Here is a 25,201-nt window from a genome sequence, read left to right as displayed (position 1 = left end):
TAAAAATAATCATACAGAAAGTTTGAAGCTTTTGTTATCAGGTAATAATTCTTAATTTTATATAATGTCTTTTTTTAACAGAACGTCATAGGTTTCTGTAAACGTATCTGTTAAAAAAAAACTAAAGTGTTCTCGAATAGTTGCATTTAATTATTTTAAATAGTTTTTTCTTTGTTCTTTGTATTTTCTTTTGCTTCCGACGACGGAAAGATATATACTTTCCTAAATGTTAAGCATTTTTTTGTCCGTTAGGCAAATTTATTTATTAGTAAGCCACTGCTGACAATTTGTCTTTACAAAATTTCTTTCTTTTATTTTGTAGATTTTCTTACAATGGCAAAATACCCATAGGATTTTTTGGAAAGATGAATCCGCCACAGAGGTAGATATAGACATTTTTTTCAAATCTAATTTACTTAAATTTAATTTCCTTTATAATATTTGTTTCTTCCTATATAATTCTGCCTTTGTTTTATTTATACAGATAACATATTATTTGTTTCTTGCACTCGTAGAAAAGTCACGTTCTCTATAGATATCAATTCCAAACTATTAAAGGGCATCGATGTATATGATTATTTTTTTACTCTTTTTTGAAGGAAAAAATTCCCGACACCAAAGAAATGCACAATTTTATCTCGAATGTAGATTCAAAGTCTCGTTTTGAACAACAAGGACCCGTATATCGTACAGAAGGGCTATTACGTCCCTTTATTGATGTAACTGATACTTTTTTGGCGTCGAATGCTTTTTTCAGCTTTGCAGCTTAAACTCGTGTGTGGTTATCTCAAGTTTGATTTAAAGGAAATAAATGAGGGGATGAAGAATCAGTGCTTTGAATCGTTTTTATAGGACAGGGAAAAACAGAACATCCAGTGAGGCTTTGGATCGCAAGAGCCATTTTGTATTTGGGATAGCAAGGCTAGAACCGGAGGAATTATGCTCCTATCCTTTCAAGGACCTGCACAAGCTGGCACAGGGCACTAGGATAGGAGAACCACAGATGCAGAAAACATAGAAAGAGGACAAAAACAATAGGACTGGATCAGAGAGAGGAAAAAACTACCAAAATTTTGTCAAATAAAGGTGCTTATTTTTTAGGTCTATTTGAAGGTTTAAGTAATTATTATTGTTTGGCAACATCTACCCATCCATCTCACGGTAATTACTATGGTCCGCCTGTGTGCATTAACGCATCCATCCTCACTTTTACGACATGAAACTGCCCGTCAACCACTACACCCCTGCCGGCGACAGAACCTATCACTATCCACTATTTATGACGATGAGTGATCGCGGCGTTGCCACGTTTACCCCCATATAAACAACGAATATCTAGAAAATTACAATCGGTGTCTCATACACCATGGAATTGTGAAAATTTTTACATGCATGTTTTTCTGTCGATATTGGCAAAAACACGGCTAGATCAACGAGGTTAAACGACGTTAGACGAAGCGAATGGATGGACGGGTGACCCTCTAGAAACTTGTTCAAGAGTGCGAGAATCTATTCAAGTTCAAATATATTTCATATCAATTAAACTTTTAGTTACGTAATCGAGGGCGTGACTTTTTAATTCATTGTTGCCAACCATGAACATATTCGGCGCCGGCGCCGTGCTGATTAACTGGAATTTAAATTCCGCGCAGGGGATTCAGGTGGTAGCTCTGCTGTAAGAAATGTCAAGTTGCCGCATTTATTTATTTATTTCCTGACATTGTCATTCATTTTGACACTTCAGTTTTGCATTACGATATTTTGGTCTAAATAAATAGTGTTGTGAAGCTTGGAAGTGTTTACTAGCAGACCTTGCAGTCGAACATTGTTCTTTTTAGAACCTCTTTTAGTGCGATGTGTATAAGATAGCTTAATAGCCGTAAAAAACTCATGGCAACTTTATTGGAATATTTTGAACCGGAAAGCGGTAGTAATGGCCCTTTATGTCCCTTAAGTGCTATTAAGAAGGTGAGTTTTATTGATGTAAATAATAACTGTTTATATATTTATAATTAATTTATTTTTGTTTCATAAAATATTTTGATTAAAATAAAATATATAAAAATGAGCAACGCTGTGCCGGTCAAGCTTAATCACGGGACTAAAAGTATATTTACCTTTTCAAAAATTAATATACACATTAAACAAAAAAAATTAAAAGAGACTGTGTCACGATTATAAGAAAAAACAATAAAAAATATTTTTGTGTAATTTAAAAATTAAGATAGCACAAATTACAAGAATTCTCGTCATTTGGAGGTTAAATATAATAAAACAGCAATAAAATTAAATGCCGTACTTTTATCGAACACCCTAAAGTAGGCAAAATTAACGAAAACGTGCACAATTAGACATCGACGCTTCTGTTCTCGTCAAACGCCGGTCCTTCGTAAACGTTCGTGCGCTCGCGATGGGCGTGGCCGACTATCCCGCTCCGTGGAGGGGGAGATTGTGGGCCGGACCCGATAACGTTCGAATCGGGACGATTACGGCCGAGGCGATATTTCAAAGGCGAAACCGAAGCAGAGGTAACTCGATTCTGCCGGACGGCATGAGAATAGCGGATTCTTGGGCATTATCGGCGCGATCGGATATTTCTTGCGGGATGCTCTGCAGCAAATCAGTGGGGTGCTGGTGATTTTTTTCGATTTGTTTTCCTTTATTTTAAAGGGACTTTTTAATCCTATGACGGAAACACTGAGACCCTAAGAAACTCAATTTTTATCTTGAATTTTGACAGTATTATGACTGTTAGCCAAATTAATTAATTTTTATTTGCTTTTGATGTAGCAAAATTGACTTTTTCTAGTTTTTTTTAGTTAATTAGTTAATATTATTTTGTTTTGTTCAACAGTGCATGTTAGTTTTTTTTTTACAAAATTTGAAGGTATTTAAGTAATCTACGGGAGTACGGATTGATAACCAGGTCTATCAAATTTATTGATGGAGAAATTCATGTGAACGTTTTATTCAAAAAATGTGTTTATTTTTTAATATTATTATTCTTAATTTAAAAAAAAAGCTTTAGACCTGCCTTGCATAATTTACTTGAATTTTTTTTATTAAGTAAACTTTAGTTAGTTGTTTGGTTGGTAGGGTTTGCATTAGAGGTAAACTCAGTCAGAATCAGTAAATTGTTTTAGACTGACTTATAAAATAAAATTATACCTAATAAATGCAATACTTACAAAAACAAACTACAGTATCTATATATATATTTGTTATAGTTTCAAATTAAAGCAGGTTTTGGATCTAGGTTCTCAACTTTTTGTCTCTCCCGCTGGGGATTCAGGTGGTAGCTCTGCTGTAAAAATATGTCAAGTTGCCACATTTACTTATTTATTTCCTGACATTGTCATTATTTTTGACACTTTAGTTTTGTATTACGAGTTTTTGGTTTAAATGAATTCTGTTGTGATAGTCAAGCTTAAACATTTTTATTAGCAAACCTTACAGTCGAACATTGTTCTTTTTAGAACCTCTTTTAGTCCGAAGTATACAAGATAGGTTAATAGTCGTTGCAAAAAACTCATCGCAACCTTATTAAAATATTTTGAACGAGAAAGCGATAGTAAGGGCCTTTTATATCCCTTAAGTGTTGTTAAGAAGGTGAGTTTTGTTGATGTACATAATAACTGTGTATATGTATATTTAAAATTAATTTATTTTTGCTTCCTAAAATATTTTGATTAAAAGAAAATATGTAAAAGCGGGCAACGCTGTAGCGGTCAAGCTTAATCACATCACTTAAAAGTTCATTTGGTATGAACTATACATAAAAAACACAACTAGGAAAAAAACTGTTGGTTTCAACTCACTATTTTCCTTATTACCCATTGCAAGGTGCCGCCTCTGCTTCAGTCAGCTTCGAATCGAGGTGGGGGGAAGGGGGGAAATTCTCTTGTGTGTTCTGGGCTGTTGTGACGGTGGTGGGGGAGATTTGTTAAAGACCGTGTGTGGGCGCCGACTTAGAAGTTCGAAAATCTAATTAGAGATTGTCTTTGTTTCTATAGTTACGCCATTCACTTTCTTCCGAAGTTTTTGTTGCCTTTTCCTAAGAAATTTCGAACTTATTCTTTTAGCTTGATTAGCGCTTATTTTATTGGCCGGTCTATACAGGGTGTTTTTCTAAAATAAGTATCTGTATTTTAGGGGGTAGTAATTCTGGTAATTCTCTTATATATTTTACCTAATTTATTATTAAATATTATTACTATTAGTCCAACCTACAGCAATTTTAAATAAAAAAGAATGGTATTTAAGGCAATTTCAAAAAACCTAATTTTAAAAAGATTTATCATCCTGTAACTCTAAAACTATGCATTTTCATACCCATATTTATAAGAACTTCTTTATATTTTTTAATGAGGAATCAATATATAGTTATTTAAAACTTTCGCAAGTAAATGATATTAATTTTTTTTGAAAGTTGCTATTCGACTCAGATCAAGGCAAATTAATAATATTGCGTTTATCTCATCAAGGAGGCCGAGATCGACAAAATATCAAGAGACAACTTTTAATCGGCATTAAACTGCTTACACTATTTCGCTAAAAAGAAAAAAAATCAGTGGTTTACATGCTTTTTTTAGAAAAATATTCCAGTGATTAACGATGTCGCCACTTTTTTACCTTTAAAATATGTCTCATTTGTAGTAATTTTTAACCTCAAAATTTCATTCGAAACACTAAAAGTACTTGGCAGAAACTATGAAATGAACAGTAGCTTTGAAACTAGTAGCTATGAAACAAAGCAGAATCGAACCTATACCTATGTTGATATGAAAAATAAATCTTATGTTCCTTATCCTTCTCATTCATGCATTTATGAATCAGTTTTCATTTGTCAAATAATAATATATTATTGATCAATGAAATTTGTGTATTAGTATATGAAATCGGCAAATAACGATTTGTTATGAAACCAAACAGGAATTTGTGTCATTGCTCAATATTAAAGGGAACTTGTTGTAACCCTGACCTCCAATTAGTTTAATTGGATTATAATATATCAGCAGACGATACAATATCGAAACCGATGCACCGGAAGTTTGTATTAATTTGTTTTGTTTTAACGTCAAGTGGTGTCCTTGTTATACGTGAAACGCAAAAATTAAACGAATTGCATGTTTATCGCAATTTATTTTTATTTTTTGTACAAGTTGATGCAAGAAAAGAATTTGTTTATTGAGACATTTATCAGATTTAGTGAGAATTACAAAGACAAAACAAAAATATTTACTTAGTAGAAGTGCGCCTATTTACAATTTCTTTAAATTCAAAACATTCAGTTTTAAGACACTCTGTATACATTAATAAAATCGTTGATTTTTAAAATATGATTCGTAAACTTGGGAGAAATTAGACAACGAATGGAGATGATAGGTGTTAGGTAATAGCTTTGAGATTACCGTTCGAGAAGCATTGATGTTATTTTGGTTCGTAAGTTTTGTGACAAAGAATGTTATTAAAGGTAAAGTAAATGTTTTCTCATTATTCTGTGCTAAAGATTTTCCTTATTTATTTGATCTGACAAAGATAATAGCTTTGTTTGCGGAGGTGATCCCTGACTGGCGCGCCGGCGCGCTTTGAATATGAACGTTCGCGGTACAATAAGTTCCGGATTCTGACAAACAATCAGTCGTTCACGGAAGCGCTTAATCGAACCGAGGACTGGTACGAGATCGGTCAGAATAATCAGCGGATAGATGCCCGTACTTCTTGTCAGGTGCATGCGTATTGCGGACTATTGCGTTTGTTGACAAAAGCGCTTCTCTGTGAGGGGCATTTTTTTAGTTATGTGTATTTATAGAGATCCAGAAAAAGAAATGTATCATCATGAGTCCATCTATAAAATTCTTCTTCGACACTACTGGAATTAAATTCTTATTAATAAATAATTTAAAAAATATAAAGGTTTACCACGTTCTATATCACTGCTCATTATTAATCAATGTATTTTGTCTATATGATTAATAATTACCAAGAAGTTTTGTGGATTTTACTGCGGTTTTAATTAACTGTCGTAATTTTATCCGTATCGTTAATTTAAAAGTTCAAAACAAATGTACAAAACGCGTTCGCGGAGATGTGTCAATCCCAAACCTGTTTTGAACCGCGCATGCGTAGTTGATAAATTAGTTATTTGTCGCGGATTTGTCAGGGGTTAGTCAGGGATCGCTACCGCGAACAAAGCTAATATAAACATGTCTATGTATTTTTAATGGATTCGATTTATGATGTGAATAATATTTTCTAGTTTAAAACTAAACCTAAAGACAATCGTTTACTGTCCATTCGTGCCGATGTTTTTGGTTTAGTTTGACTTACTGTAACAATATGAACCTTGTTGCGTGTAGTAATAATTTCAAACCGTGTCTGGGCGAATACCTTAGCAAAAAGTGAGCAGTCAACACCAAAGAATGGTATTACTCATAGTCTAAAGATATTAGGCTGTATTGTGGCTGTATTTATAAAAAGAATCCGTACCTTTTGCTTTCAAAAAATGAAGCAATTCCTTCAATGTATATGCATAAAGAAAAGTGAAGGAAAAGCTAGGTCTTGATGGATTTGCTTTAAAGTAAAAGGTACTTTTGTTTTTCGTATTTTTAAAAAGAAGCATTTGCTTAAAAAATAAAGGTTTTACTTCTAAAAAAGGAATCTAGGTTCACAACAACTTTTCTCACTCTTTTCAGTAGTTGGCCAACCATCAAATAACTCGGAACGTTAAAAATTATCTATTTGTAGGAGTGTTTTTGTCTGTTAACATCTACCTAGTAATCTTTGGTTGTGTGGTTTCAGTGTTGTGTTTGTTATGGCTAATATAGTGCATTTACGTACAAGAAAATACTACCAACCAAGACATACGCCACGTGAATCAGATTTCAAAACGTTATTTAGATTTGAGAAGGAGAATGTGGTGTGGTTGGCGGACCACTTTCTTGACGCGGATCTTGAAACACGTGGATCAGCCCTATCACCTGTGCAGAAAAGTTGGATTCTTTGGAATCGTGATCAAGGTTTTCTTTGCCGTGCTCTTTCACTTGTGAATTCCAGACAAAGTACGGCACTCCTTTCATTACATTTAATAAAATAAGTAGGGCTATTTACAAATTTAGCACTTGATTTACATAACCTATTCTTCTCAAATTTCTCGAAATATTGCTTCTGTCGGGCACATCCGAGGTAATTTCAATAAAAAATATTTTAACACAGCGTAGGTTCCTTTATTCCATTTAAATTGTTTTTTATACAGTTGGGCAAAATATTAGCTCTTCAACTTTGTTGAACTCATCATACAGTCTCAGGGCTTTGAAATAACTCTGAAAACAACTCAAACTATATTTGTCATATGTAAAATTTATTTATTTCTTTTTTTTTCTAAGGGAAAAGACCGGCATATATCTCGAAATTTTACCGAATACACGTTAAAACACCGATCGACGTTTATCTTTTTCGGAAGGCGGTGTCACAAGGACCGGCAGACTCGATTCTGTTTACCCCAGTTAAATATTTAACCTTTTTTAAACAGTCCAAATATTTTAATATGCCCCGTACACACACGAACAGGTTATACAGATTTATATTTTATTAGTTCCGCACCATTTTTTTTTCACCGCTACGATGATAAGATATTCCTGTATTTGTTCGGAATTTTCGGTGATTTTAGCAGAGATGTTTGAACAGGAAGTACGACCTTACTACCTTAGATGATTTAAAGAAAAACGGCGTCAAAGACGGCTGAGGAATTACAATCGATGATAATTTTAAATCATCAAACTTGTCAAAAATTAACACTTATAATTATAGAAAGGTTAAAAGAAGGATAGAATGTTTCAGACAGACAAAACAATTCCAAAAATATTTTCCTGGAATTTTAAACTAAAAAAATCAGTTGAAAAACCCTTCCAACACGCATTTAATTTTGGTACAGTATAGTAAGTTAGTTTGTAAGTACCTATTATTAAAAAATACCTCTGTGGCGGATCAGGCATCTGTAGAGGTCAGTAATGTATGGTTATCGCTTTTTTGATTTTAATGGACATAAAATCTACAACCCTTAATATTCACAATACACCTTGCTCAAGAGACGATTCATTTCTCATTTAAATTACATGGGAACTTGCCACTTTTTGCAAATCATTTTTTTTCTCTCCACCTTGTTTTCTCGCAGCCATGACAATTACATATTCTTTTACAGTATTGAACGTTCTACGAAAAAAGTCTATTACAATTTTTCGATAAACCTACTCCTTCAAAAGTTATTCACGGTTAAAATTAACCACTCGGTAAATTCCTAAATTCTTCAACTTTTTTGACAAAATTATGATTATTTTTGAAAAATTTAATCTATTGCTGTAAAAATATACAATTCTGATGGTGTTAAGGTTGGGAATTAAAAAATCTTCAAGTCTAATGAAGTTTAAACCATTTAAGTATAGCTGATTTTATTTTAATAAACATTCTTTAGTTGGATTCTGATATTTCTTCTTATACTCCCTTACAATCTGAATCACATATTGTTTTCCATCTTCATTTCTAGATAACATATTAATGTATTCTTCTGACAATTTAACAGCTCTTTCTGCAGTACTAACCATCCAAAATCATCCTTTACTTACAAAAAATAACTATTTTATTTTGTAAATTATGTAGAATTTCTTACAGTACAAGCGGCGAAATACCCATAGGATTTTTTTAAAAACCTAATTATTACCTCTCAGTAAAAAAAATAAATTAAATTTTATATATCTATCTCTGGTAATTAAAAGTAAAAATTCTAAACATCTGCGCCCTCTTGTTCGGCAACCCCCGGCAATGCGTTACGGGCGCAAGCTCCCGAATAATGCCTTTTCGGCATTTATCTCGGTGTTCAGTTGCCGGTTCGCGGAAAGCGACGCCGCTTTGGTGAGAGATGCCAAGTGTCGCGACGCGAGATGTCCAAAATTAACTAGTATAATATTTAAATTATCGCGAGTTCGGTATTGCAAGTGTGTGCTTAATGGATAGTATTCGAAAAATAGTGTTATAACAGTAATTTTAGTGAAAGTGCATGAGAGGTTTATTTTTCTGTAACAGTAGGTGGATTTAAAGTATTTTTTTATTTTTTATATATCTACAGTATGTCCCCGGATTGTCTTTAGAAGGGGGAAAGCTTTTTTGTTATTAACATTTTGAGAAAAATCCATTATTTATCAAAATTCTTGCTTAGGTATTCTAAAATGGGTTAGTTCGTTTATATTTTTCCAATTTTCCATACCGTTTTAGAGAAAATTAAAAAGAAACATAAAAATATGGTTAAATTTGTTAGTCTTAAAAATCAAAACGTGTTTGTATGGTAGTGTAATTTCGTTTTCATTCTTTGATAGATTATTATTGATAGAATTTTAATCAACCTCATATTTTTTGTTGGTTTAAAATTTAAAGAAGCACAAAATTTATTTAGTTCAATGCTGCGGAAAGAGTGAAAATAGTTATTGGGAAATGTTATACTTTAACAGCAGGAACATGTGTTGAATCAAAATAAATAATAACCATCTATCAAAGAATGAAATCGATGTTATATTGCCATAGAAACGCCTGTTAATTTTTATGCTTCATTCAGAACCTCTCAATTAGTGGACTAAATTAGTGGTGGTTTAAATTACACTTTATACTTTTTAATTTACGATTATTCACAATGTCTAAAAAACACAGTTAAAATTAATAAAATATCCTGGCAACAGCTTGCGATACTCAGTTGTATCCATAGAGAGAGCCCAATATTTAGCTTATAAAACAATCAACTTCTGATTTTTAACCACAATTCCTCTTGACGGATGATAGTCAAAGGCCAAAATGACATTAATTAGTGGAAAAGTCAAAGTTTGTTAACTTTTTGTACTACCACTAATTTTGACGTTCTGAATGCTTAATTGATATTAAAGGAACAAAAAAAAAAGAACGGTTACCTAATATATTAATAAAAACGAAGATATACGAAATTAAAGTATTTTTTATAGGGAATAAAAATTCTAACAAATGACATATTAGTTTGAGTTTGTAGATCGCGTGAACAGTCTCCTTAAAATTATTAATCATCGGACACGAAACAATTCGAAACGCCTCTCCGCCCTATCGAAATTAAGCGTCGTAGAAAGCCGAGGCCCCGTCAAATTGACGCTTATGATAATTAAAAATGTAGGCCAGATTGTACATTGTTTTACGCCCGCAACACTATTACCTACGCCGCCTCGATCTTGATAAGGCGCCCCACAGAATAGAGCTATTAAAAATGTCACGCGACTATTTTTAATGCGATAAGCGACACTAGATGGCGAAAAAATGAACTAACTTGGGTGATTTACGCGTGTGTACAGGGTCGGATCTACTGGCAGGACATTTTAAAAATTCTCAGAGATATAGATATCCAATTTTTTTTATTTATTTATTTTATTTCTTTATTTTTTTATTATTTTTTTATTTATTTTGTTTATAATTTTGTATATTGTTTGTTATTATTTTTAATTTTGTATTTTTTTTTAATTTTGTAACGAAAAAAAAAACAGATCACCCCTGAAGCTGTGAAAAATGAAACTTCTAAGCTAACTTAAAAAAAAGATACTGCCGTTTATGCCGTCAAAAACTATATTTTGACACTTTGAAGGGAATCAACATTTATAGAGTAAGTTTGACAAGTAGTACGGTCTTATACTAGATACAGGTATAGAGAAAAATCTGAAAACTATTTGTAATTATATCATAAAAAAATATATTCTTTATTTTCTGTTTCCTCAAGAAGAAAAATAAAAATAAAAAAGTGCTTATCATATCTTTTGAAATTGTGCATACAATTTTTTATAAAAAAAATAATTGAATAATAGTTCCTTAGAAAATAAAGTATTTCAGTAGTACCTTTATAAACAAGCGAAGAAATAATTGTTGGGTAGATAATTATTCAAATTAATTCAGATTTTCTTAAACCTTGCCGCCTTAAGCTAATATTAGAGATAATTCATAAAATAATTAATATGAATTAATATGTTAACTAAAGGCATTCATCAAGTCGTTCAACCTTGTCGTATTATGTAAATTTTCAGTACAACCGAAGACATAAATAGATATAAGGTGTCGCGTTGCCTTATTTCTTTGAATTTGAGAATATTTAATCGGTATAAACAGTCTGAAGTGTTTTATTTTTTTGAATTTGATATAATTTTGCAAGTGTTAACTGTGAGTTTAAATTAATTTCTTTTTTATAGTCTTTTTTTTATAAAAAGTAACTAAATTTTTATTAGAGAATTATGGAATATGTTAGAGAAATATTTGGAAAACAATATGTAGGTAAAAGTTGCTATTCTCCACTAAGTGAATATACAAAATTAGTTTTTCGAATGTTTAAAACAATAATTTTATAAAAGCTTTATATTATAAACAATATTAAGTAGAGGTCGGTATTTTCAACAAACTTCATTATCTAAAATTGTTTTAGGTACTTACTTTGTAAAATAAAATTTTGTAGCAAAATTTAATATTTTTGGAACTCTCTCAGCGCACCAAATTTTAATTTAAAATAAAGTTACCTACATATATTTTTATCAAATTATTAAAATTCGTTACCTACTTTTTCATATTTAATATATATTTAAAATACTTTATTAACTGGAAAATTATAAATGTTTTATGCATGTATACTTTTACTATTAAATTAGGAAAAGTAAGTTAATAAAATTAATACTGGATGACAATTTAATAAGTAGCATTTGATGATATTTCTTTTGTGTTGTCAACACCCTGTGCCACATGAGTGTTGACAAAACATTAATTTCAGTAATATTTCTGTTCTTTTTGGTGACTTTTTCCGACTGTTTAGTGATTTTGGATTTTAGTGCAATGAACATTGCAGTTTTAGCTAAACAAAACGCAATTTAATTTCATATTTATCAAAGAAAATTGGGAATAAAATTAAAAATTAAAAAAAAAGTTAGATTAGAAAAATTACTAGAATCGAAAACCTTTTTGTCGTGTTGACTTTTTTATTCGAGGGATATAAGACTATAAGAATAATGAAAATAAAGTCATCTTTTACACTGGGTGTCAGCTCATCATGGGATAGGAGGGAACGCTCCACCTAACTAGAATTCCAGAACCGTTCCGCTTCCTAAGGTAGTAAAAGCGGAACTCAAGAGCCTGAAAGACTCCATCCGTAACTTGGAATGGGAATCCTCCAACGGTCTAAGACACTCGAAGAAATTTCTCAGGACTTACGACCGAGAAAAATCAACGATTTTCCTTGACTTAAGTAAGAACAGTCTCCGGATTTTCATGGGATTATTACCAGGAAACTGTCTCCTCAATGAACACCTCAGTAGACTGACACTAAGAAAAATCACACAACAGATTCCTTGGGGAAAATGGGGAAACACCAGAACACTTATCAATGAGTGCGCCAAGACGATCACCTTTGTAAAACCGTCTCAGATACTACCTTTTGTCAAACCCCTGAGACTATAGAAGACTTTATATATTGCATAGTCTCTAAGTTGGTGAGGTGACTATAAGGCTAGATACATTTTTCTTGCCTTTTTATTTTGTCATTTAATATCGTTCCTATTTTGGTTAGGCTCAGAATTTCAGTAAAGTTCTTCTAGACAAGACAGAAGAGATGGCAATGAATATCTTACATACATAAGTTTAGTTCTGTGACTCTATTAACCTTTATAATAAATATTATAATTATAAACACGTGTTTTATTAAATTTATTAATATTTACTAACGCTTTGTGAATTTACAAAAGTACCTAATTGTAAATTCGCTATAATAAAATGTTTCAATTTTTTGTTACTCTATAGTAATAGTACAAGAAGTTGGCGATTTTTAAAGATAAGTTTAAAATGAATAAGTAAATTTACTATGAGATTTTACATAAATTACTATTTCTACATATGTATTACTTGTATTCTACATTTTTTACATAAATTCACAAATAATATTGGTGAATATAAAGATATATTATAACATATTTACATACATGCCACACAAATTAGCCATACAGCGATTTTACAAACGAGTTGCAAAACTAAAGAATGGATGGTAAATTTACTAAAATAATCTGTGGCAAGAAATAACCATCAATATTGTTATTAAACCATATAATTTTTTTCCTTTCTTGGGTATGAGATTTTATAATAAATTGAAAGATGGAAAACTTTTTTAATGCGACGTTTCGCTCCAACATAGTGGGCTTTTTCAGGCTGCTTTCTGGTGCTAGTAAGTAGTACTAGAATGGTGCTAGCAAGACGACTTCAAGATATTTACATGAGAATTATTATTTTAATATTTTAATATCCTAAGGATTTCTAAAAGCTGACTATTTTTTGAAATTGTGTTGTGTTTTTTTAATATTATTTATTTTTGATGTCTATTTTAAATTTTATTAGTATTTTTTATTATTGTCGTTGTAAGAGAAGAAAAAAAAAGAATAATAATTGTGATATTTTATAGTTTTTAGAATAAAGCAGTGGGCCTAAAAAAGCCTACTCTGTTGGAGCGAAACGTCGCATAAAAAAGTTTTCCATCTTTTAATTTATTATAAAACCTCATACCCAAGAAACGAAAAAAAATTATATGGATATAACTCTAATGGTTAAAGAAAAAAAGAAACAATTAAACTATTGTCATTAAATTCACAAATTAATTTTTTCATTGTGCATGATGAGTTATAACTGAAGAAAAAAGGACTTAATGTAACGTACTGTAAGGTCGCGGTGATTAACCCCCCTCCCACTCATTCCACATTACATTTTCAGTAAAACTAAGAAATTATTCAGTTTGTGTGATTTTCGAGTTACCGTCGGATAACTTCAACCAAAACACCCGCTTTCTATCATACTTTCTCTCCCTCTATCTCACTCGCACTCGCACAAGCACACCCAGCGCGTCACCCGCGGAAATCTTGCCGAATTTCCACGCCACCACCTCAGCGGCGTCCCCACAACCCTCAACCCCCCGGCCGAAACCGTGAAAAGACAGCGAAAATGTCCCCCGGCACTGGCCCCTGTGGAAAAGGCCAGCGAAGGCGTCGCAGGCCACACCCAGCGAGGCCTAACTCCGACGCTCCTGCCCACCGAACGTGTGAAAAGAGTGGGGGATTTGTCGCCGGCGGATTGGTCGAGCGGTGTCGGTGTCGCTGGCCCGGCCAATGGGATCGCGTCGCGATCATTAACGCTGCCAAGTGTCGGCGTTGCGGGCAGCGGGCTATAGTTCTGCGCTGTCCTTTCAGGCGTTGAGGTGCGAAGTTCGACACACCGGTACCGGGCTAGCTGGCGTTGTATGTTGTTCTGTGGTGCGTTTCTGTGGATTTTTGCGACGGTTATGTGTATTTTTGTGTGTCGTTGCTTTATCTAGAAGGAGGAAAAAAACTATTTAATTGTGAGACAAGGAAGTGATAGTGACTATGTTTTCGGACGAGCGTGAAAATCAAGTTTTATAGTGTTTTGTTATTCGTGTAAGTGTCTTTCAAACCTTATATTGCACCACCGCACAATTTTGTTGTATAGAAAAGGACAAAACACTTTTTTTTATCTCGGAGTACAGAGGTTAAAAATAAAATACAAAGTTTCTCTTGAGAAAATTCCTTAAAAATGAATTAATTCAGATTTTAAATTATTCAGTTCTTCATAATAGGTACATAAAAAGTTGTTTAAAAAATGTATTTTGATATATAGAAAAAGAAAAAAGATCTTTTCATAACTTTTTCGTAATAAAATTATTTAAATGAGACGTAAACCTTATTATTTTGAAATTCGAGCTTTTAATTGCCCAATTCATCATATATAGATAAATGAAAAGTTTTTGAAATTGCCACATTTTTTTGCTATCTACTCAGAGACTAACTAATTTTTCTAATACCCAATGAAAAAAACTGTAGATAGGTATCTATAAAAATTACAAAAAAGTGTAGCAAAAATTTGGATGTTAATTACCTAGAGACTCCCCCCAGTATTTCATGCAAGGTTTAATTTCATTTTTATAAATTAATACTATTAAATAACTCAGTCTAGGGTTTATTAAAAGAATGTATAAATTGCATCACAAATCTATTACCAATAAGAACCAATGTACATTTTACTTAAAAACGTGTATTAAAGAACTTAAAAACCACTAGAAATACTAAGATATAAAGAATTCAAGACTATGGTTGCCTATGACAAATTAATAGACAAAAGAAAAATATATATAATTTCCTTTTATTCTATATCCAGACTATCACATCACAATATTTTCTATATTCTAACAGAACGGAATAATTTTACATAACACTTAGTAGTTGGATTTTATCATTTGAATTGTTTTTAGTGAAAAAAAATATTAATAATCAAGATTTTTCTTTGAAAATAAGTTAGTTGTATGTATCACAGAGGCTAGTTTTTATATTATACTTGTTTTTTGTGATTTTGATAATATCATTCTAAGAATATTTTTCTATAAGAGCGATTTCATTTCATGTTTGTTTTTCCACTTCGAATAAAAAGCTAGCTACATTATAACAAGGAAAATATATTTCTTACAAGTTTCCTCCTTAGAATTATTAAAATGATCTAAAACGAATAATTAATTAGTAGGTAATCAATAATAAAAGAAGAATAAAATTAAATTGATTTAGTTCTGCATAATTTTGCGAAATATGATTCGCATGTCTTCAAATTCTAAATTTTCTATGGATTTTTTATATCCTCAAACTAAACTATTTGGTATTTCAACATGATTTTCTTTACTTTATTTATTTCTTTTGTTAGTTTTTAATGATACCGTAACCCTATTATTTTATTTAGAAATTTATCTGAGATATTTATAAAAGAATTTAAAAAAACATCGAGATCATCCCTGTTTCATAAAAATTTTTCGGTATTTAATATATTTAAAATTCTAATCAGCACAATTTTACAGTATTTACCAAAAAAGGGCGTTCTATAAGGCATTAATCATAAAATTTTTGATAAATAAGAATTTAACCTGCATAAAATCATGGTTAAATCTAGATGATAGTTAGTGTTTTGCCGGTTTTATTAAGAATAACATAAAATTAATGTTCTTGAAGTTTAAAAATTCTATATTTATACCTATAGAAATTTTAACTAAAATTTTCTTAATTCAGCATCCGGCGGGTAACCGCAACCAAATATGTTCCTCATTTTTACTAGACTTACAATGATTTTTTTACATATATCTACTTTCTTATTAAAATATTGTTTTTATATAATTATTTACATTAAAAAATATATAGTTTATTTACTAAATTTCATTATAAAATTATAAATATAATTCTATATGAAATGGTTGTCTAATATAACCTCAAAGAACAAGCTTAATTAAAGAAAAAATGTATTAAAATTGAAGAAAACTGATCAAAACAAAATATATAAATCTACAAAGTGTGCAAAAAGTTCTGGTTAGTTCAAAGTAGAAGATTAACTTTAATATCTGTTATTGTAGTTTGGAAATATTAATTTTAAATAAATAATAGTAATAATACCTAGGTAATTATTGGAGGACGAATTTGAAATAAATTTATGTATTATTTACATTTATCCTTTTATATTAAAATTATAAGTCTTAGTTTTTTCTTTAATATAAGTAATTTTAATAAGATATCTTTGACAATGGTCTTTCATTGATTGGGTCTGATTTATCAAAAAGTATGTTCCGTACAGTATTTCTAAAAGGAAATTTTTCCAGATAATACATGTGGTTGAATAGAAAAGTATAATGGTATATTAACACGTTTTCACACCTAAATATCAGTTCTAAATCACTAGCAGAGCAAGACACAACTATTATGGTTGTATAAATGTAGCTTAAACACTGAAAAAAAACATAAAAAAAACTACAACATTGTAGTTAGATTTTTTAAACATATGGCACACAATTATTGTTGTATCCTTTAAGTTATTATTCATCCTCAACTCAGTTTACAATAGTGCCTAGTAACAGCAAATTGTGCCAAAAAATATAGTTAGCACTGCTACAATTTGTAATAATGATTTTCATGTAAATTTCAACGAGTACAATCTGAATATTCTCTAACACAATTTGTGACAATTACAACCACATTTGTTCGATATTTTCGTATAAAACCAAGCATATTTAACTATTTGGAGATAGATCGATTGCTAACTGATAGAAATAAAAGCTAAAACGTGACGCCAAGTACCATTTTAGAGGCAAAAAAGCAGTGTTTTCTACAGTTGTGGGCTTTATTATAATTTATGTTTTCCCTGTAAAGGTTGATTCTTACTATACCTTCCGTTTCCATTCCGTATTCGTTCCATATCCGTTCCGTATTTTTTATTGCATTGACGCTATACGTAAGCTTTCATTCCGTATCAGTTCCATACTTCTTATTGTACAATTTATATCATTACGAAAGTTTTATTTTAATAATTTGTATCTTTTGAAAAAGGTAATAGATTTAATTAAGAGGTGAAAGAATGAATAAATATCAGCAAAATGTTAACAGAGCTGGTACAAATGTAAGAACTTGACAACACTGTTTCAATATGGTTAAGTCCGTCCGCCAAAAAAAAGTATGGAAGAAAAGGATATGGAACGGAAGGGAAACTGAACGGATAGTGTGCATTGTCCTATTCATTGACATGATATAATATTTTATGTAAACGGAAGGTAGCTGATACGGAAGATATAGTGAAAATCAACGTTAAGATTATGAGATCAGTAAAGGTCCGGAATATGCGTCAAATACCTAATAACTAAGTTCAACATAGGAATGCAACAACCTATTAAAATTTTGAACCTGGTTTAAATCTGAACCTAGTTTGAACACCAAAATTTACAGAATAAAACATGGACTGTTATATTTAACTGTAACCCTATATATGTTATATGTAAATTGTAGGTACTCTGGTCTTTATTTAATAGTGTACAGTTGTTGAAAAGTTGCAATGTTAACATAAATACATCCTTTACATCTAAAAGCTCGAAATAACATGTTAATGAAAACGATAATATTCTGTTTTCCAGATTGACACAAACTCCAGCCTCACCAGCCCGCCTCACCCACAAGCTCGACTCCTTTTATATGGTTGGAACTAAGCGGTGGGCAGCGTCGGCCTCCGCACAATTTTGGTCCCGATGCGGTTCGAAAGTGCTCTGCAGGACGCAACAGGCCATCATCAAGCCAGCGGTAGCAGCAGCGAAGCCTTGAAGAAGACCATGGCCTACCACCCGTTCCTTCAGCTGCCTCGCCAGACCGATTTCAGCGTGTCGTCGCTGTTGACAGCTGCCAACAATAACTCGCCCTCGGGGGCTAATACCTCGCCTACTGGACCGGGGGCCGGGGCGTTTTTTCCGTCGCTGCTGGCATCGCAGGCGGCTAATCCGCACTCGTGTTATCCGGGGACGCTGATACCGAAGATACCGCATCCGCATCACGCGTTGCCTGGGCATCCGTACACCACGGCGGAGGACGTGCTTCTTCAGGTGAGGATTAGGGTCTTAAATTAGAGTCTCCGTCAAAGGAAACTTGACAACTTTTTTTCTTGAAGTCTCCACTGAAAGAAACTTGACACTTGTTTCTTAGTCTCCACCAAAGGAAACTTGACAACTTTTTTTCTTGAAGTCTCCACTAAAAGAAACTTGACACCTTTTTTTCTTAGAGTCTCCACCAAAGAAAACTTTCCCTAAAGTTTTTACCAACTGAAACTTGACAACCTTTTTTTTCTTGAAGTCTGCCAAAGGAAAACTTAACAAAGCTTCTTCTCTCAAGATCTTCACCAAAATAAACTTGACAATTTTTCCCCTTAAAATCGCCTTACATCAAAGGAAACTTGACAACTATTCTCCTTGAAGTCTCCAACAAAGGAAACTTGACAACTTTTCCTTTTAAAATCTGCTCCTAAAGAAACTTGACATCTGTTTTTCTTAGAGTCTGCGCCAAAAAAAACTTGACAATATTTTTTCCTATAGTTTCCATCAACTGAAACTTGACTATTTTTTCTTGAAATTTCTATCAAAGGAAACTTGACAACATTTTTTTCTTGAAGTATGCCACAAAACTTTGCAAAAGTGCTTCTTTCAATGTCTTCACCAAAATAAACATGACAATTTTCCTCTTAAAATTGTCTTCTATCAAAGGAAACTTGAGAACTTTTTCTTTTGAAGTCAGCACCTAAAGAAACTTGACACCTTTTTTTAGCGTCTCCACCAAAGAAAACTTGACAATTTTTCATTGAAATCTCCATCAAACTACACTTGATAATAACCTTTTTCTCCTTGAAGTCTCCACCAAAGAAAACTTGACAACTTTTTTCCCTAAAGTTTCCACCAACTGGAACTTGACAACATTTTTTTTCTTGAAGTCTGCCACAGAAAATTTGACAAAGCTTCTTCTCTCGTGGTCTTTACCAAAATAAACTTGACAATTTTCCCCTTAAAATCGCCTTCCATCAAAGGAAACTTGACAACTTTTCCTTGAAATCTCCATCAAACTACACTTAACAGCACCTTTTTCTTCTTGAAGTTTCCACCAAATAAAATTTGACAACTTTTTCCTTTAAAATCTGTACCTAAAGAAACTTGACAATTTTTTTTCACTTAAAATCTTTATTAAATGAAACTTGACAAACGTATTTTCTTTTTTACCTGTAAACATCAAAGAAATACGCGCGTTGTCCAGCGTTGCCGAGATTTAGTAGCTGTGTGTAGACTCTCCCTTACTTAGAATTGATTTTGTCAGCTAAATATCCAGTTTCCTGAAGGTCTAATTTGGTGTAGACGACACATGAAAATAAAAGTTGGAGACTTTTATCATTATTGTATCATTTCCATTCTCTGAATAACATGAATTATTCTTATACATTTTTCCCATTTTTTCTTTACAGGCTGTCCACAACCACCATTCCGCCATGGTACGACCACTGAGAGCCATCCAGCCTGAAGACGACGGTGTTGTGGACGATCCCAAAGTAACATTGGAAGGCAAAGACTTGTGGGAAAAATTCCACAAGCTGGGAACGGAGATGGTCATCACCAAAAGTGGAAGGTAGGCTTTGAAATTTTTTTTTTAAGTTTAATACCGCATTTGTCTTTTAAAACTTTTTAAAAAAAAATGACACTTATTTTTTTACACCTTGTATATATAAGAATTATACAATTTTTATTTTTTATATACTATGTATTTCTTTTAAATGTGTTCGGCAAGAAATAATTCTATTTAATGAAATCAAATAACAAGGAGTCCTAATACTGATACATATTATAATTATTATATACCTATTTAATACAATATTACGCTATTAGAAATGAGGAAAAATAATTATATATATTCGTGTTTAACCAACCAGATTTAATTTATAAATATCAATCTTTATTCTAAAAACCACGCCCATGTATAAAACGATTTGCTATAGCTTTCCATAAAAAAGAATCAGACATAAAATAATGTGCGGACATCTTAAAGAATTATCCATATTAATAACTAGTATTTAGCCTATAAATTTAATAGACTATGCTTAATGTTGATATCGTTTGAATAGTAGGGATGAGTTGAGCAGTATCGACATACATGCTTGGTAATCATCATCATCATCATCATTTACAGTTTATTCAACCATTTCCAATTATGGAAATGGTTGGTTAACCACCTTCACTTTTTTAGATAATCTCTTTGCAACTGGGCCGATTGTTATCTATTGTTGGCGGTGCGGGTCCAAGTTATTCTTGCTAATTTCCTTATATCATGGTTTGGTCTTCTTCTAGGTCTCTTAATTCCATAATTTTTGTGGTCGCATCATCTCAACGATAACGTATCGATAAGATTTGTTTGCTCCATCTCTACATTGTAGCAAGTTCAAAACAAATTCGTTCATAAGCAGGGAGCGACAAGCGATTTGCATAAATAGATTTTGTATAAATATACGTTTTGAGTAAATGATGGGCATTAATATCGATGCTGTTGGGGATCGAGTTGTTCTTTTTAGCGTTAACTGATCTGGTTTCAGAAATTCTAGTAAATGAGCACAGCTTATTAAGTTGTTGAAATAAGGTGCGTCGTTTAAGATACTCATTTTTTAAATATAATAGATGAAATGGAATAAATTTTAACTAACTACTTCTGGTTTCTGGTTTGCTTTTCAAAACAGATCACTACAAAACCCTTAGGCCTCACTAAGAACTTCGAAATTAGCGGTTTCAATTATACTCTTTACTTAAGAATTTACGATCATTCACAATGCCTAAAAAATACAATTAAAATTAATAGAACATCCTAGCAACAGCTTGCAGTAATCAGTTTTATTCATAGAGAAAGCCTAATAATTAGCTTATAAAACAATAAACTTTTTATTTGTAACCACAATTTTTCTTGACGGATTATAAATCAAAGGCCAAAGTGTGACCATATAATTAGTGGAAAAGTTAAAGCTTCATTTAGAACCTCGGAATTAGTGGAATAAATTAGTGGTTTCAATTAGCGTAGAAGTTCGTTCCTTTAATTTCTTTTTTGTAAGCATTCCGACAGTCAAAATTAGTGGTAGACGTTTTCAATTAGTAGAAAAAGTTATGAAACTTTTAACTTTTCAACTTCATAATTCTTTTTGGATACTTCTTCTTTTCCAATATTTCAAAATTTTTTTTTTGGTTAGGACTCTTAGTTACACTAACTAACTCTTAACTTTATAAAAAAATTACGAAAAAATGTCAGTGCCTTCTTTAAAACCGAATATTTCCAACAAAAATAAAGCTAATGAGATGAATCAAAAAACAAACCATCGACAAAGGATGTATCTAGATGATAAAATTATTTTTAAATTTCTTGCTTTTTTAACATATTTCACAGGACGTTTCAAACTTTCACCAAAATATCAACATTTTGTTTTCCCTCGTATAATTAACAGATGGGGAGTTTAACTTTTAATTTAGAAAAAGATACTAAAAAATCAAATAATTTGGCAACACACTGCTTAAAAAATCATCAAAAATATATTAACCTTTAAAATACATCAAAGTTATAAGGTGCCCATTTTTCGTGCCGGTGAATGTATTTAAAAAACTATACATTTTAGTCATATATTTTTCTAATGACACACAACCTTTATTTTTTTACTAGAATCCAAAAAACATAACTTTGATGTGTAACTTTTTTTGGGGACACCCTGTAAAACTCTACATAATTTTAGAAAATGCTTTAAATTGACTTACAGAAGCTCACAAAATTTCACTTTAATACAAATTTTTGTTCTCCTTGCAAAAACCGCGTTGTATATGACGCGCCACCCTGTATAATTCGATTTCAATCAAAATTTCAATGATTAGAATGTAAGCAGAATAGGTATAGCGAATGAATTAAATTTATTTAATTCAATAAATTTACTTAGAAAAAGAATTTAAAAAAATCAAAATATTTAGGAAATAATTAAAAATTTACTAAAATTACTAAAATAAGAAATTAAAAGCAACGAAAAAAAATGGGTAAACATTTTTTACTATTTTATCTATAAAACACAATACAGAAGGTTTCACATTAATTTAGAATTTTTTTTTTAGAATTTAGAATGAGTGGGAGGGGGGTTAATCATTTCGACCTTACAGATCCATTGTGTCCCCCTTTCTTGAATCATAACTCATCATACAGTCCCAGGGCTTTGACAAAAGCCAGTATCTGGGACGGTTTTATAGAGGGTAGTTCTCCATCTCCAATATCAGTCGTACCAAAATTCATGGCACGAATGGTTGTCGTCTCGGCGCACTCAGTGATGAGGTGTACTGGTGTTTCACCATCTTCCCCACAGAATCTGCATTCGCCGTTTCTTCTTAGTTTCAATCTACTGAGGTGTTCATTGAGGAGACAGTGTCCTGTTAAAAACCCCGTGACAATCCGAAGATTGTTCTTACTCAGACCCAGGAAGATCTGTGATTTTTCTTGATCATAAGCCCTCAGAAACTTCTTCGAGTGTCTTAGACCATTGCAAGATTTCCATTCCAGGTAGCGGATGGAATCTTCCAAGTCCTTGAGTTCCGCCTTGAGTTGGTTACCACTTGGAAAGCAGAACGGTTCTGGTCCAGTTAGTGGAGTGTTCGCTCCTTTCCTAGCTAGATTATTTGCTTTTTCATTGCCTTCTATCCCTTGGTGAGCAGGCACCCAGTGTAGGAGGACTTTGTTTTCTTTGCCTAATTTATTCAGCTTCTATGCATTCTTTGACCAATTTCGAATTGATTGATACTGAGTTGATCGCCTTTAACGCTGCTTGACTATCAGATAAGATGGCTATTTCTTGTTTCCGATAGTTCCTATCTAAGATAAGTTGTACGCATCTCTCGATAGCGTAGATTTCTGCCTGTAGGATACTAGGGTAAGTGCCCATTGGTTCAGAGTAATTACATTAATTCATTCAGAGTAATTGAATTCCGAGGTAAAATACTCTGGGTACTCCACTAATGTTGGTGTATCTTAGACCCTTGGAGGATTCCTATTAACTAACTAATTCTTCATTTCTTTTTTAACGCCTAGTTTTTTTTCACCGCAATAAACTTTCTGTCAATTATATTGCCCTCAACGCACTTTTGTCGTTTTAAATCAATCAGCAGAAGACTTTTGGTACGAAATGTGTGAAGTCAGTTAAATTTATGTGACCATATAAACACGATGTCTAAACAAACAATTTTATAACTATGAAATGATTACGAAAAAATCATTTTGACAATTAGTATGAAGCAAATACATTTTCAGGGTGTATAAATCCGGATTTGACGGTGTCATCTCGATAATTTGTAATAATTTTTAGTGCTAAATGAATTATTTCCGAGTCATTCTACTATCGATTCCAGGAACTGCGACCGTATCACCAAGTCAATTCTATTTTTCTTACCCTCTCTGGCATCTTCTCTGGCTACACACGACGTGTAACATCAAAGGCGAAGGAAATTACCCTGCTAGGAACACACAGGCGAGTCGGGAGCATATCTTTACGACTACAGGCCGGTGCTTCTTGCGTATAGGTTCAGGCAAAGTGGGTCCCTACTCTCCGCCCGGCTCGGAAAACTTCAAGGAAAGCGTTTGGCCGTGAATATATCCACGTTTTCGATTTTCCCGCTAGATTTCCCAGAGGAAAGTCGCTTGAAATGGGGGTAAAAGTGTGAGGTGCGTTTGGCAGGTGTAGAAGGGATGTGAAAGCATGGTTTAAGATGTATATCGGGTCGATTAAGGACGGTGAAAAGGTAATTTTTGGGAATCTTTCAATATGTTATTTATCTATTTTTAGCAATTACTGTAGAAGTTTGTTTCTCTAATTTCAATATAAGCATTCAGAACGTCTAAATTAGTGGTAGTTATTTTTAATTAGTAGAAAAAGTTAAATAAAAAACACTAAATCACCACAACACACCAAAACACTTTTACTTTTACACTGGACGTTTCGCTAACCATGTTAGCATCATCAGCAGATGATTATAAACTTTAGACTTTTTTTTAGAAAAAGTTAATAAACTATTAAGTTTCATTCACAACCTCGAATTAATGGAATAAATTAGTGGTTTCAAATACACTTTATACTTTTTAGTTTACGATCATTCACAATGTTTAAAAAACACAAGAAATAAAATGAATAGAATATCCTAGCAACAGCTGCGTTAGTCAGTTGTATCCATCGAGAAAGCCTATTTGGTAGGTACTTGGGACAACTAATACACAGTTCGGGATCTCTACTACCAGAAATCAACAGAAGAACTATGTTAGCATGGAGTATTTATGGAAGAAACTCAATCATATTTATATCTAGAATACCACTCAGGTATCACAGCATGATGATGATGATGACTATTAACTTTAGGAGCTCGCCGTTCGACGCAAACCACTTGCTCATATAGTCCGACGCCGGAGGCCGTTTGACGCACAGTCTAGAACCGGCTTTAGGACCGCGCCATAGAAAAAATACGTTGCGGGGGCGCTTTAAGAGATTTAACCCCGGTGAAAAGACACGGGGGAAAACGCTCGGAACTTAGACGCAGAAGAGGGCTAATTATTGCCACCCTTTCTATACGCTTAATATTGCAGTCCCAGGCACAAGTAGCTTTCGCTCGGTGCCATAGTATATATGCATATAGGGAGTACAGTCTGCGGTACAAGTAGCGTTTGCTTTTTTTCTGTACGAAGGGTTGATTTAAGAAATTATTTTTGGGACAATTTTACGTCTTCAAGTCCATTTTTTT

At 32.4% G+C, this 25,201-nt stretch overlaps 1 protein-coding gene across 7 annotated transcripts in view; it reads left to right on the top strand.

Annotated features, from left to right (window-relative positions):
- Positions 1–25,201, top strand: part of LOC115875664 (optomotor-blind protein) — a 300,116-nt gene that overhangs the window by 115,082 nt on the left and 159,833 nt on the right. For 3 of the 7 annotated variants that reach the window (XM_030891195.1, XM_030891194.1, XM_030891191.1), the window contains exons 1-3: positions 14,226–14,486; positions 18,020–18,478; positions 19,879–20,039. In XM_030891195.1, the coding sequence (XP_030747055.1) occupies positions 18,131–18,478; positions 19,879–20,039 (509 nt within the window). In that variant the 5' untranslated portion in view covers positions 14,226–14,486; positions 18,020–18,130. Of the gene's footprint in view, positions 1–14,225; positions 14,487–18,019; positions 18,479–19,878; positions 20,040–25,201 lie in introns of those variants that run through there. The other 4 variants (XM_030891193.1, XM_030891192.1, XM_030891189.1 and 1 more) reach the window with 2 other exon arrangements.

Source organism: Sitophilus oryzae, unplaced genomic scaffold (genome assembly GCF_002938485.1).
Source record: "Sitophilus oryzae breed Bouriz unplaced genomic scaffold, Soryzae_2.0 scaffold_1393_pilon_pilon, whole genome shotgun sequence".
NCBI lineage: Eukaryota > Metazoa > Arthropoda > Insecta > Coleoptera > Curculionidae > Sitophilus > Sitophilus oryzae.
The sequence above is the reverse complement of the archived record's forward strand: the minus strand, read 5'-3'. Positions and strand labels throughout refer to the sequence as shown.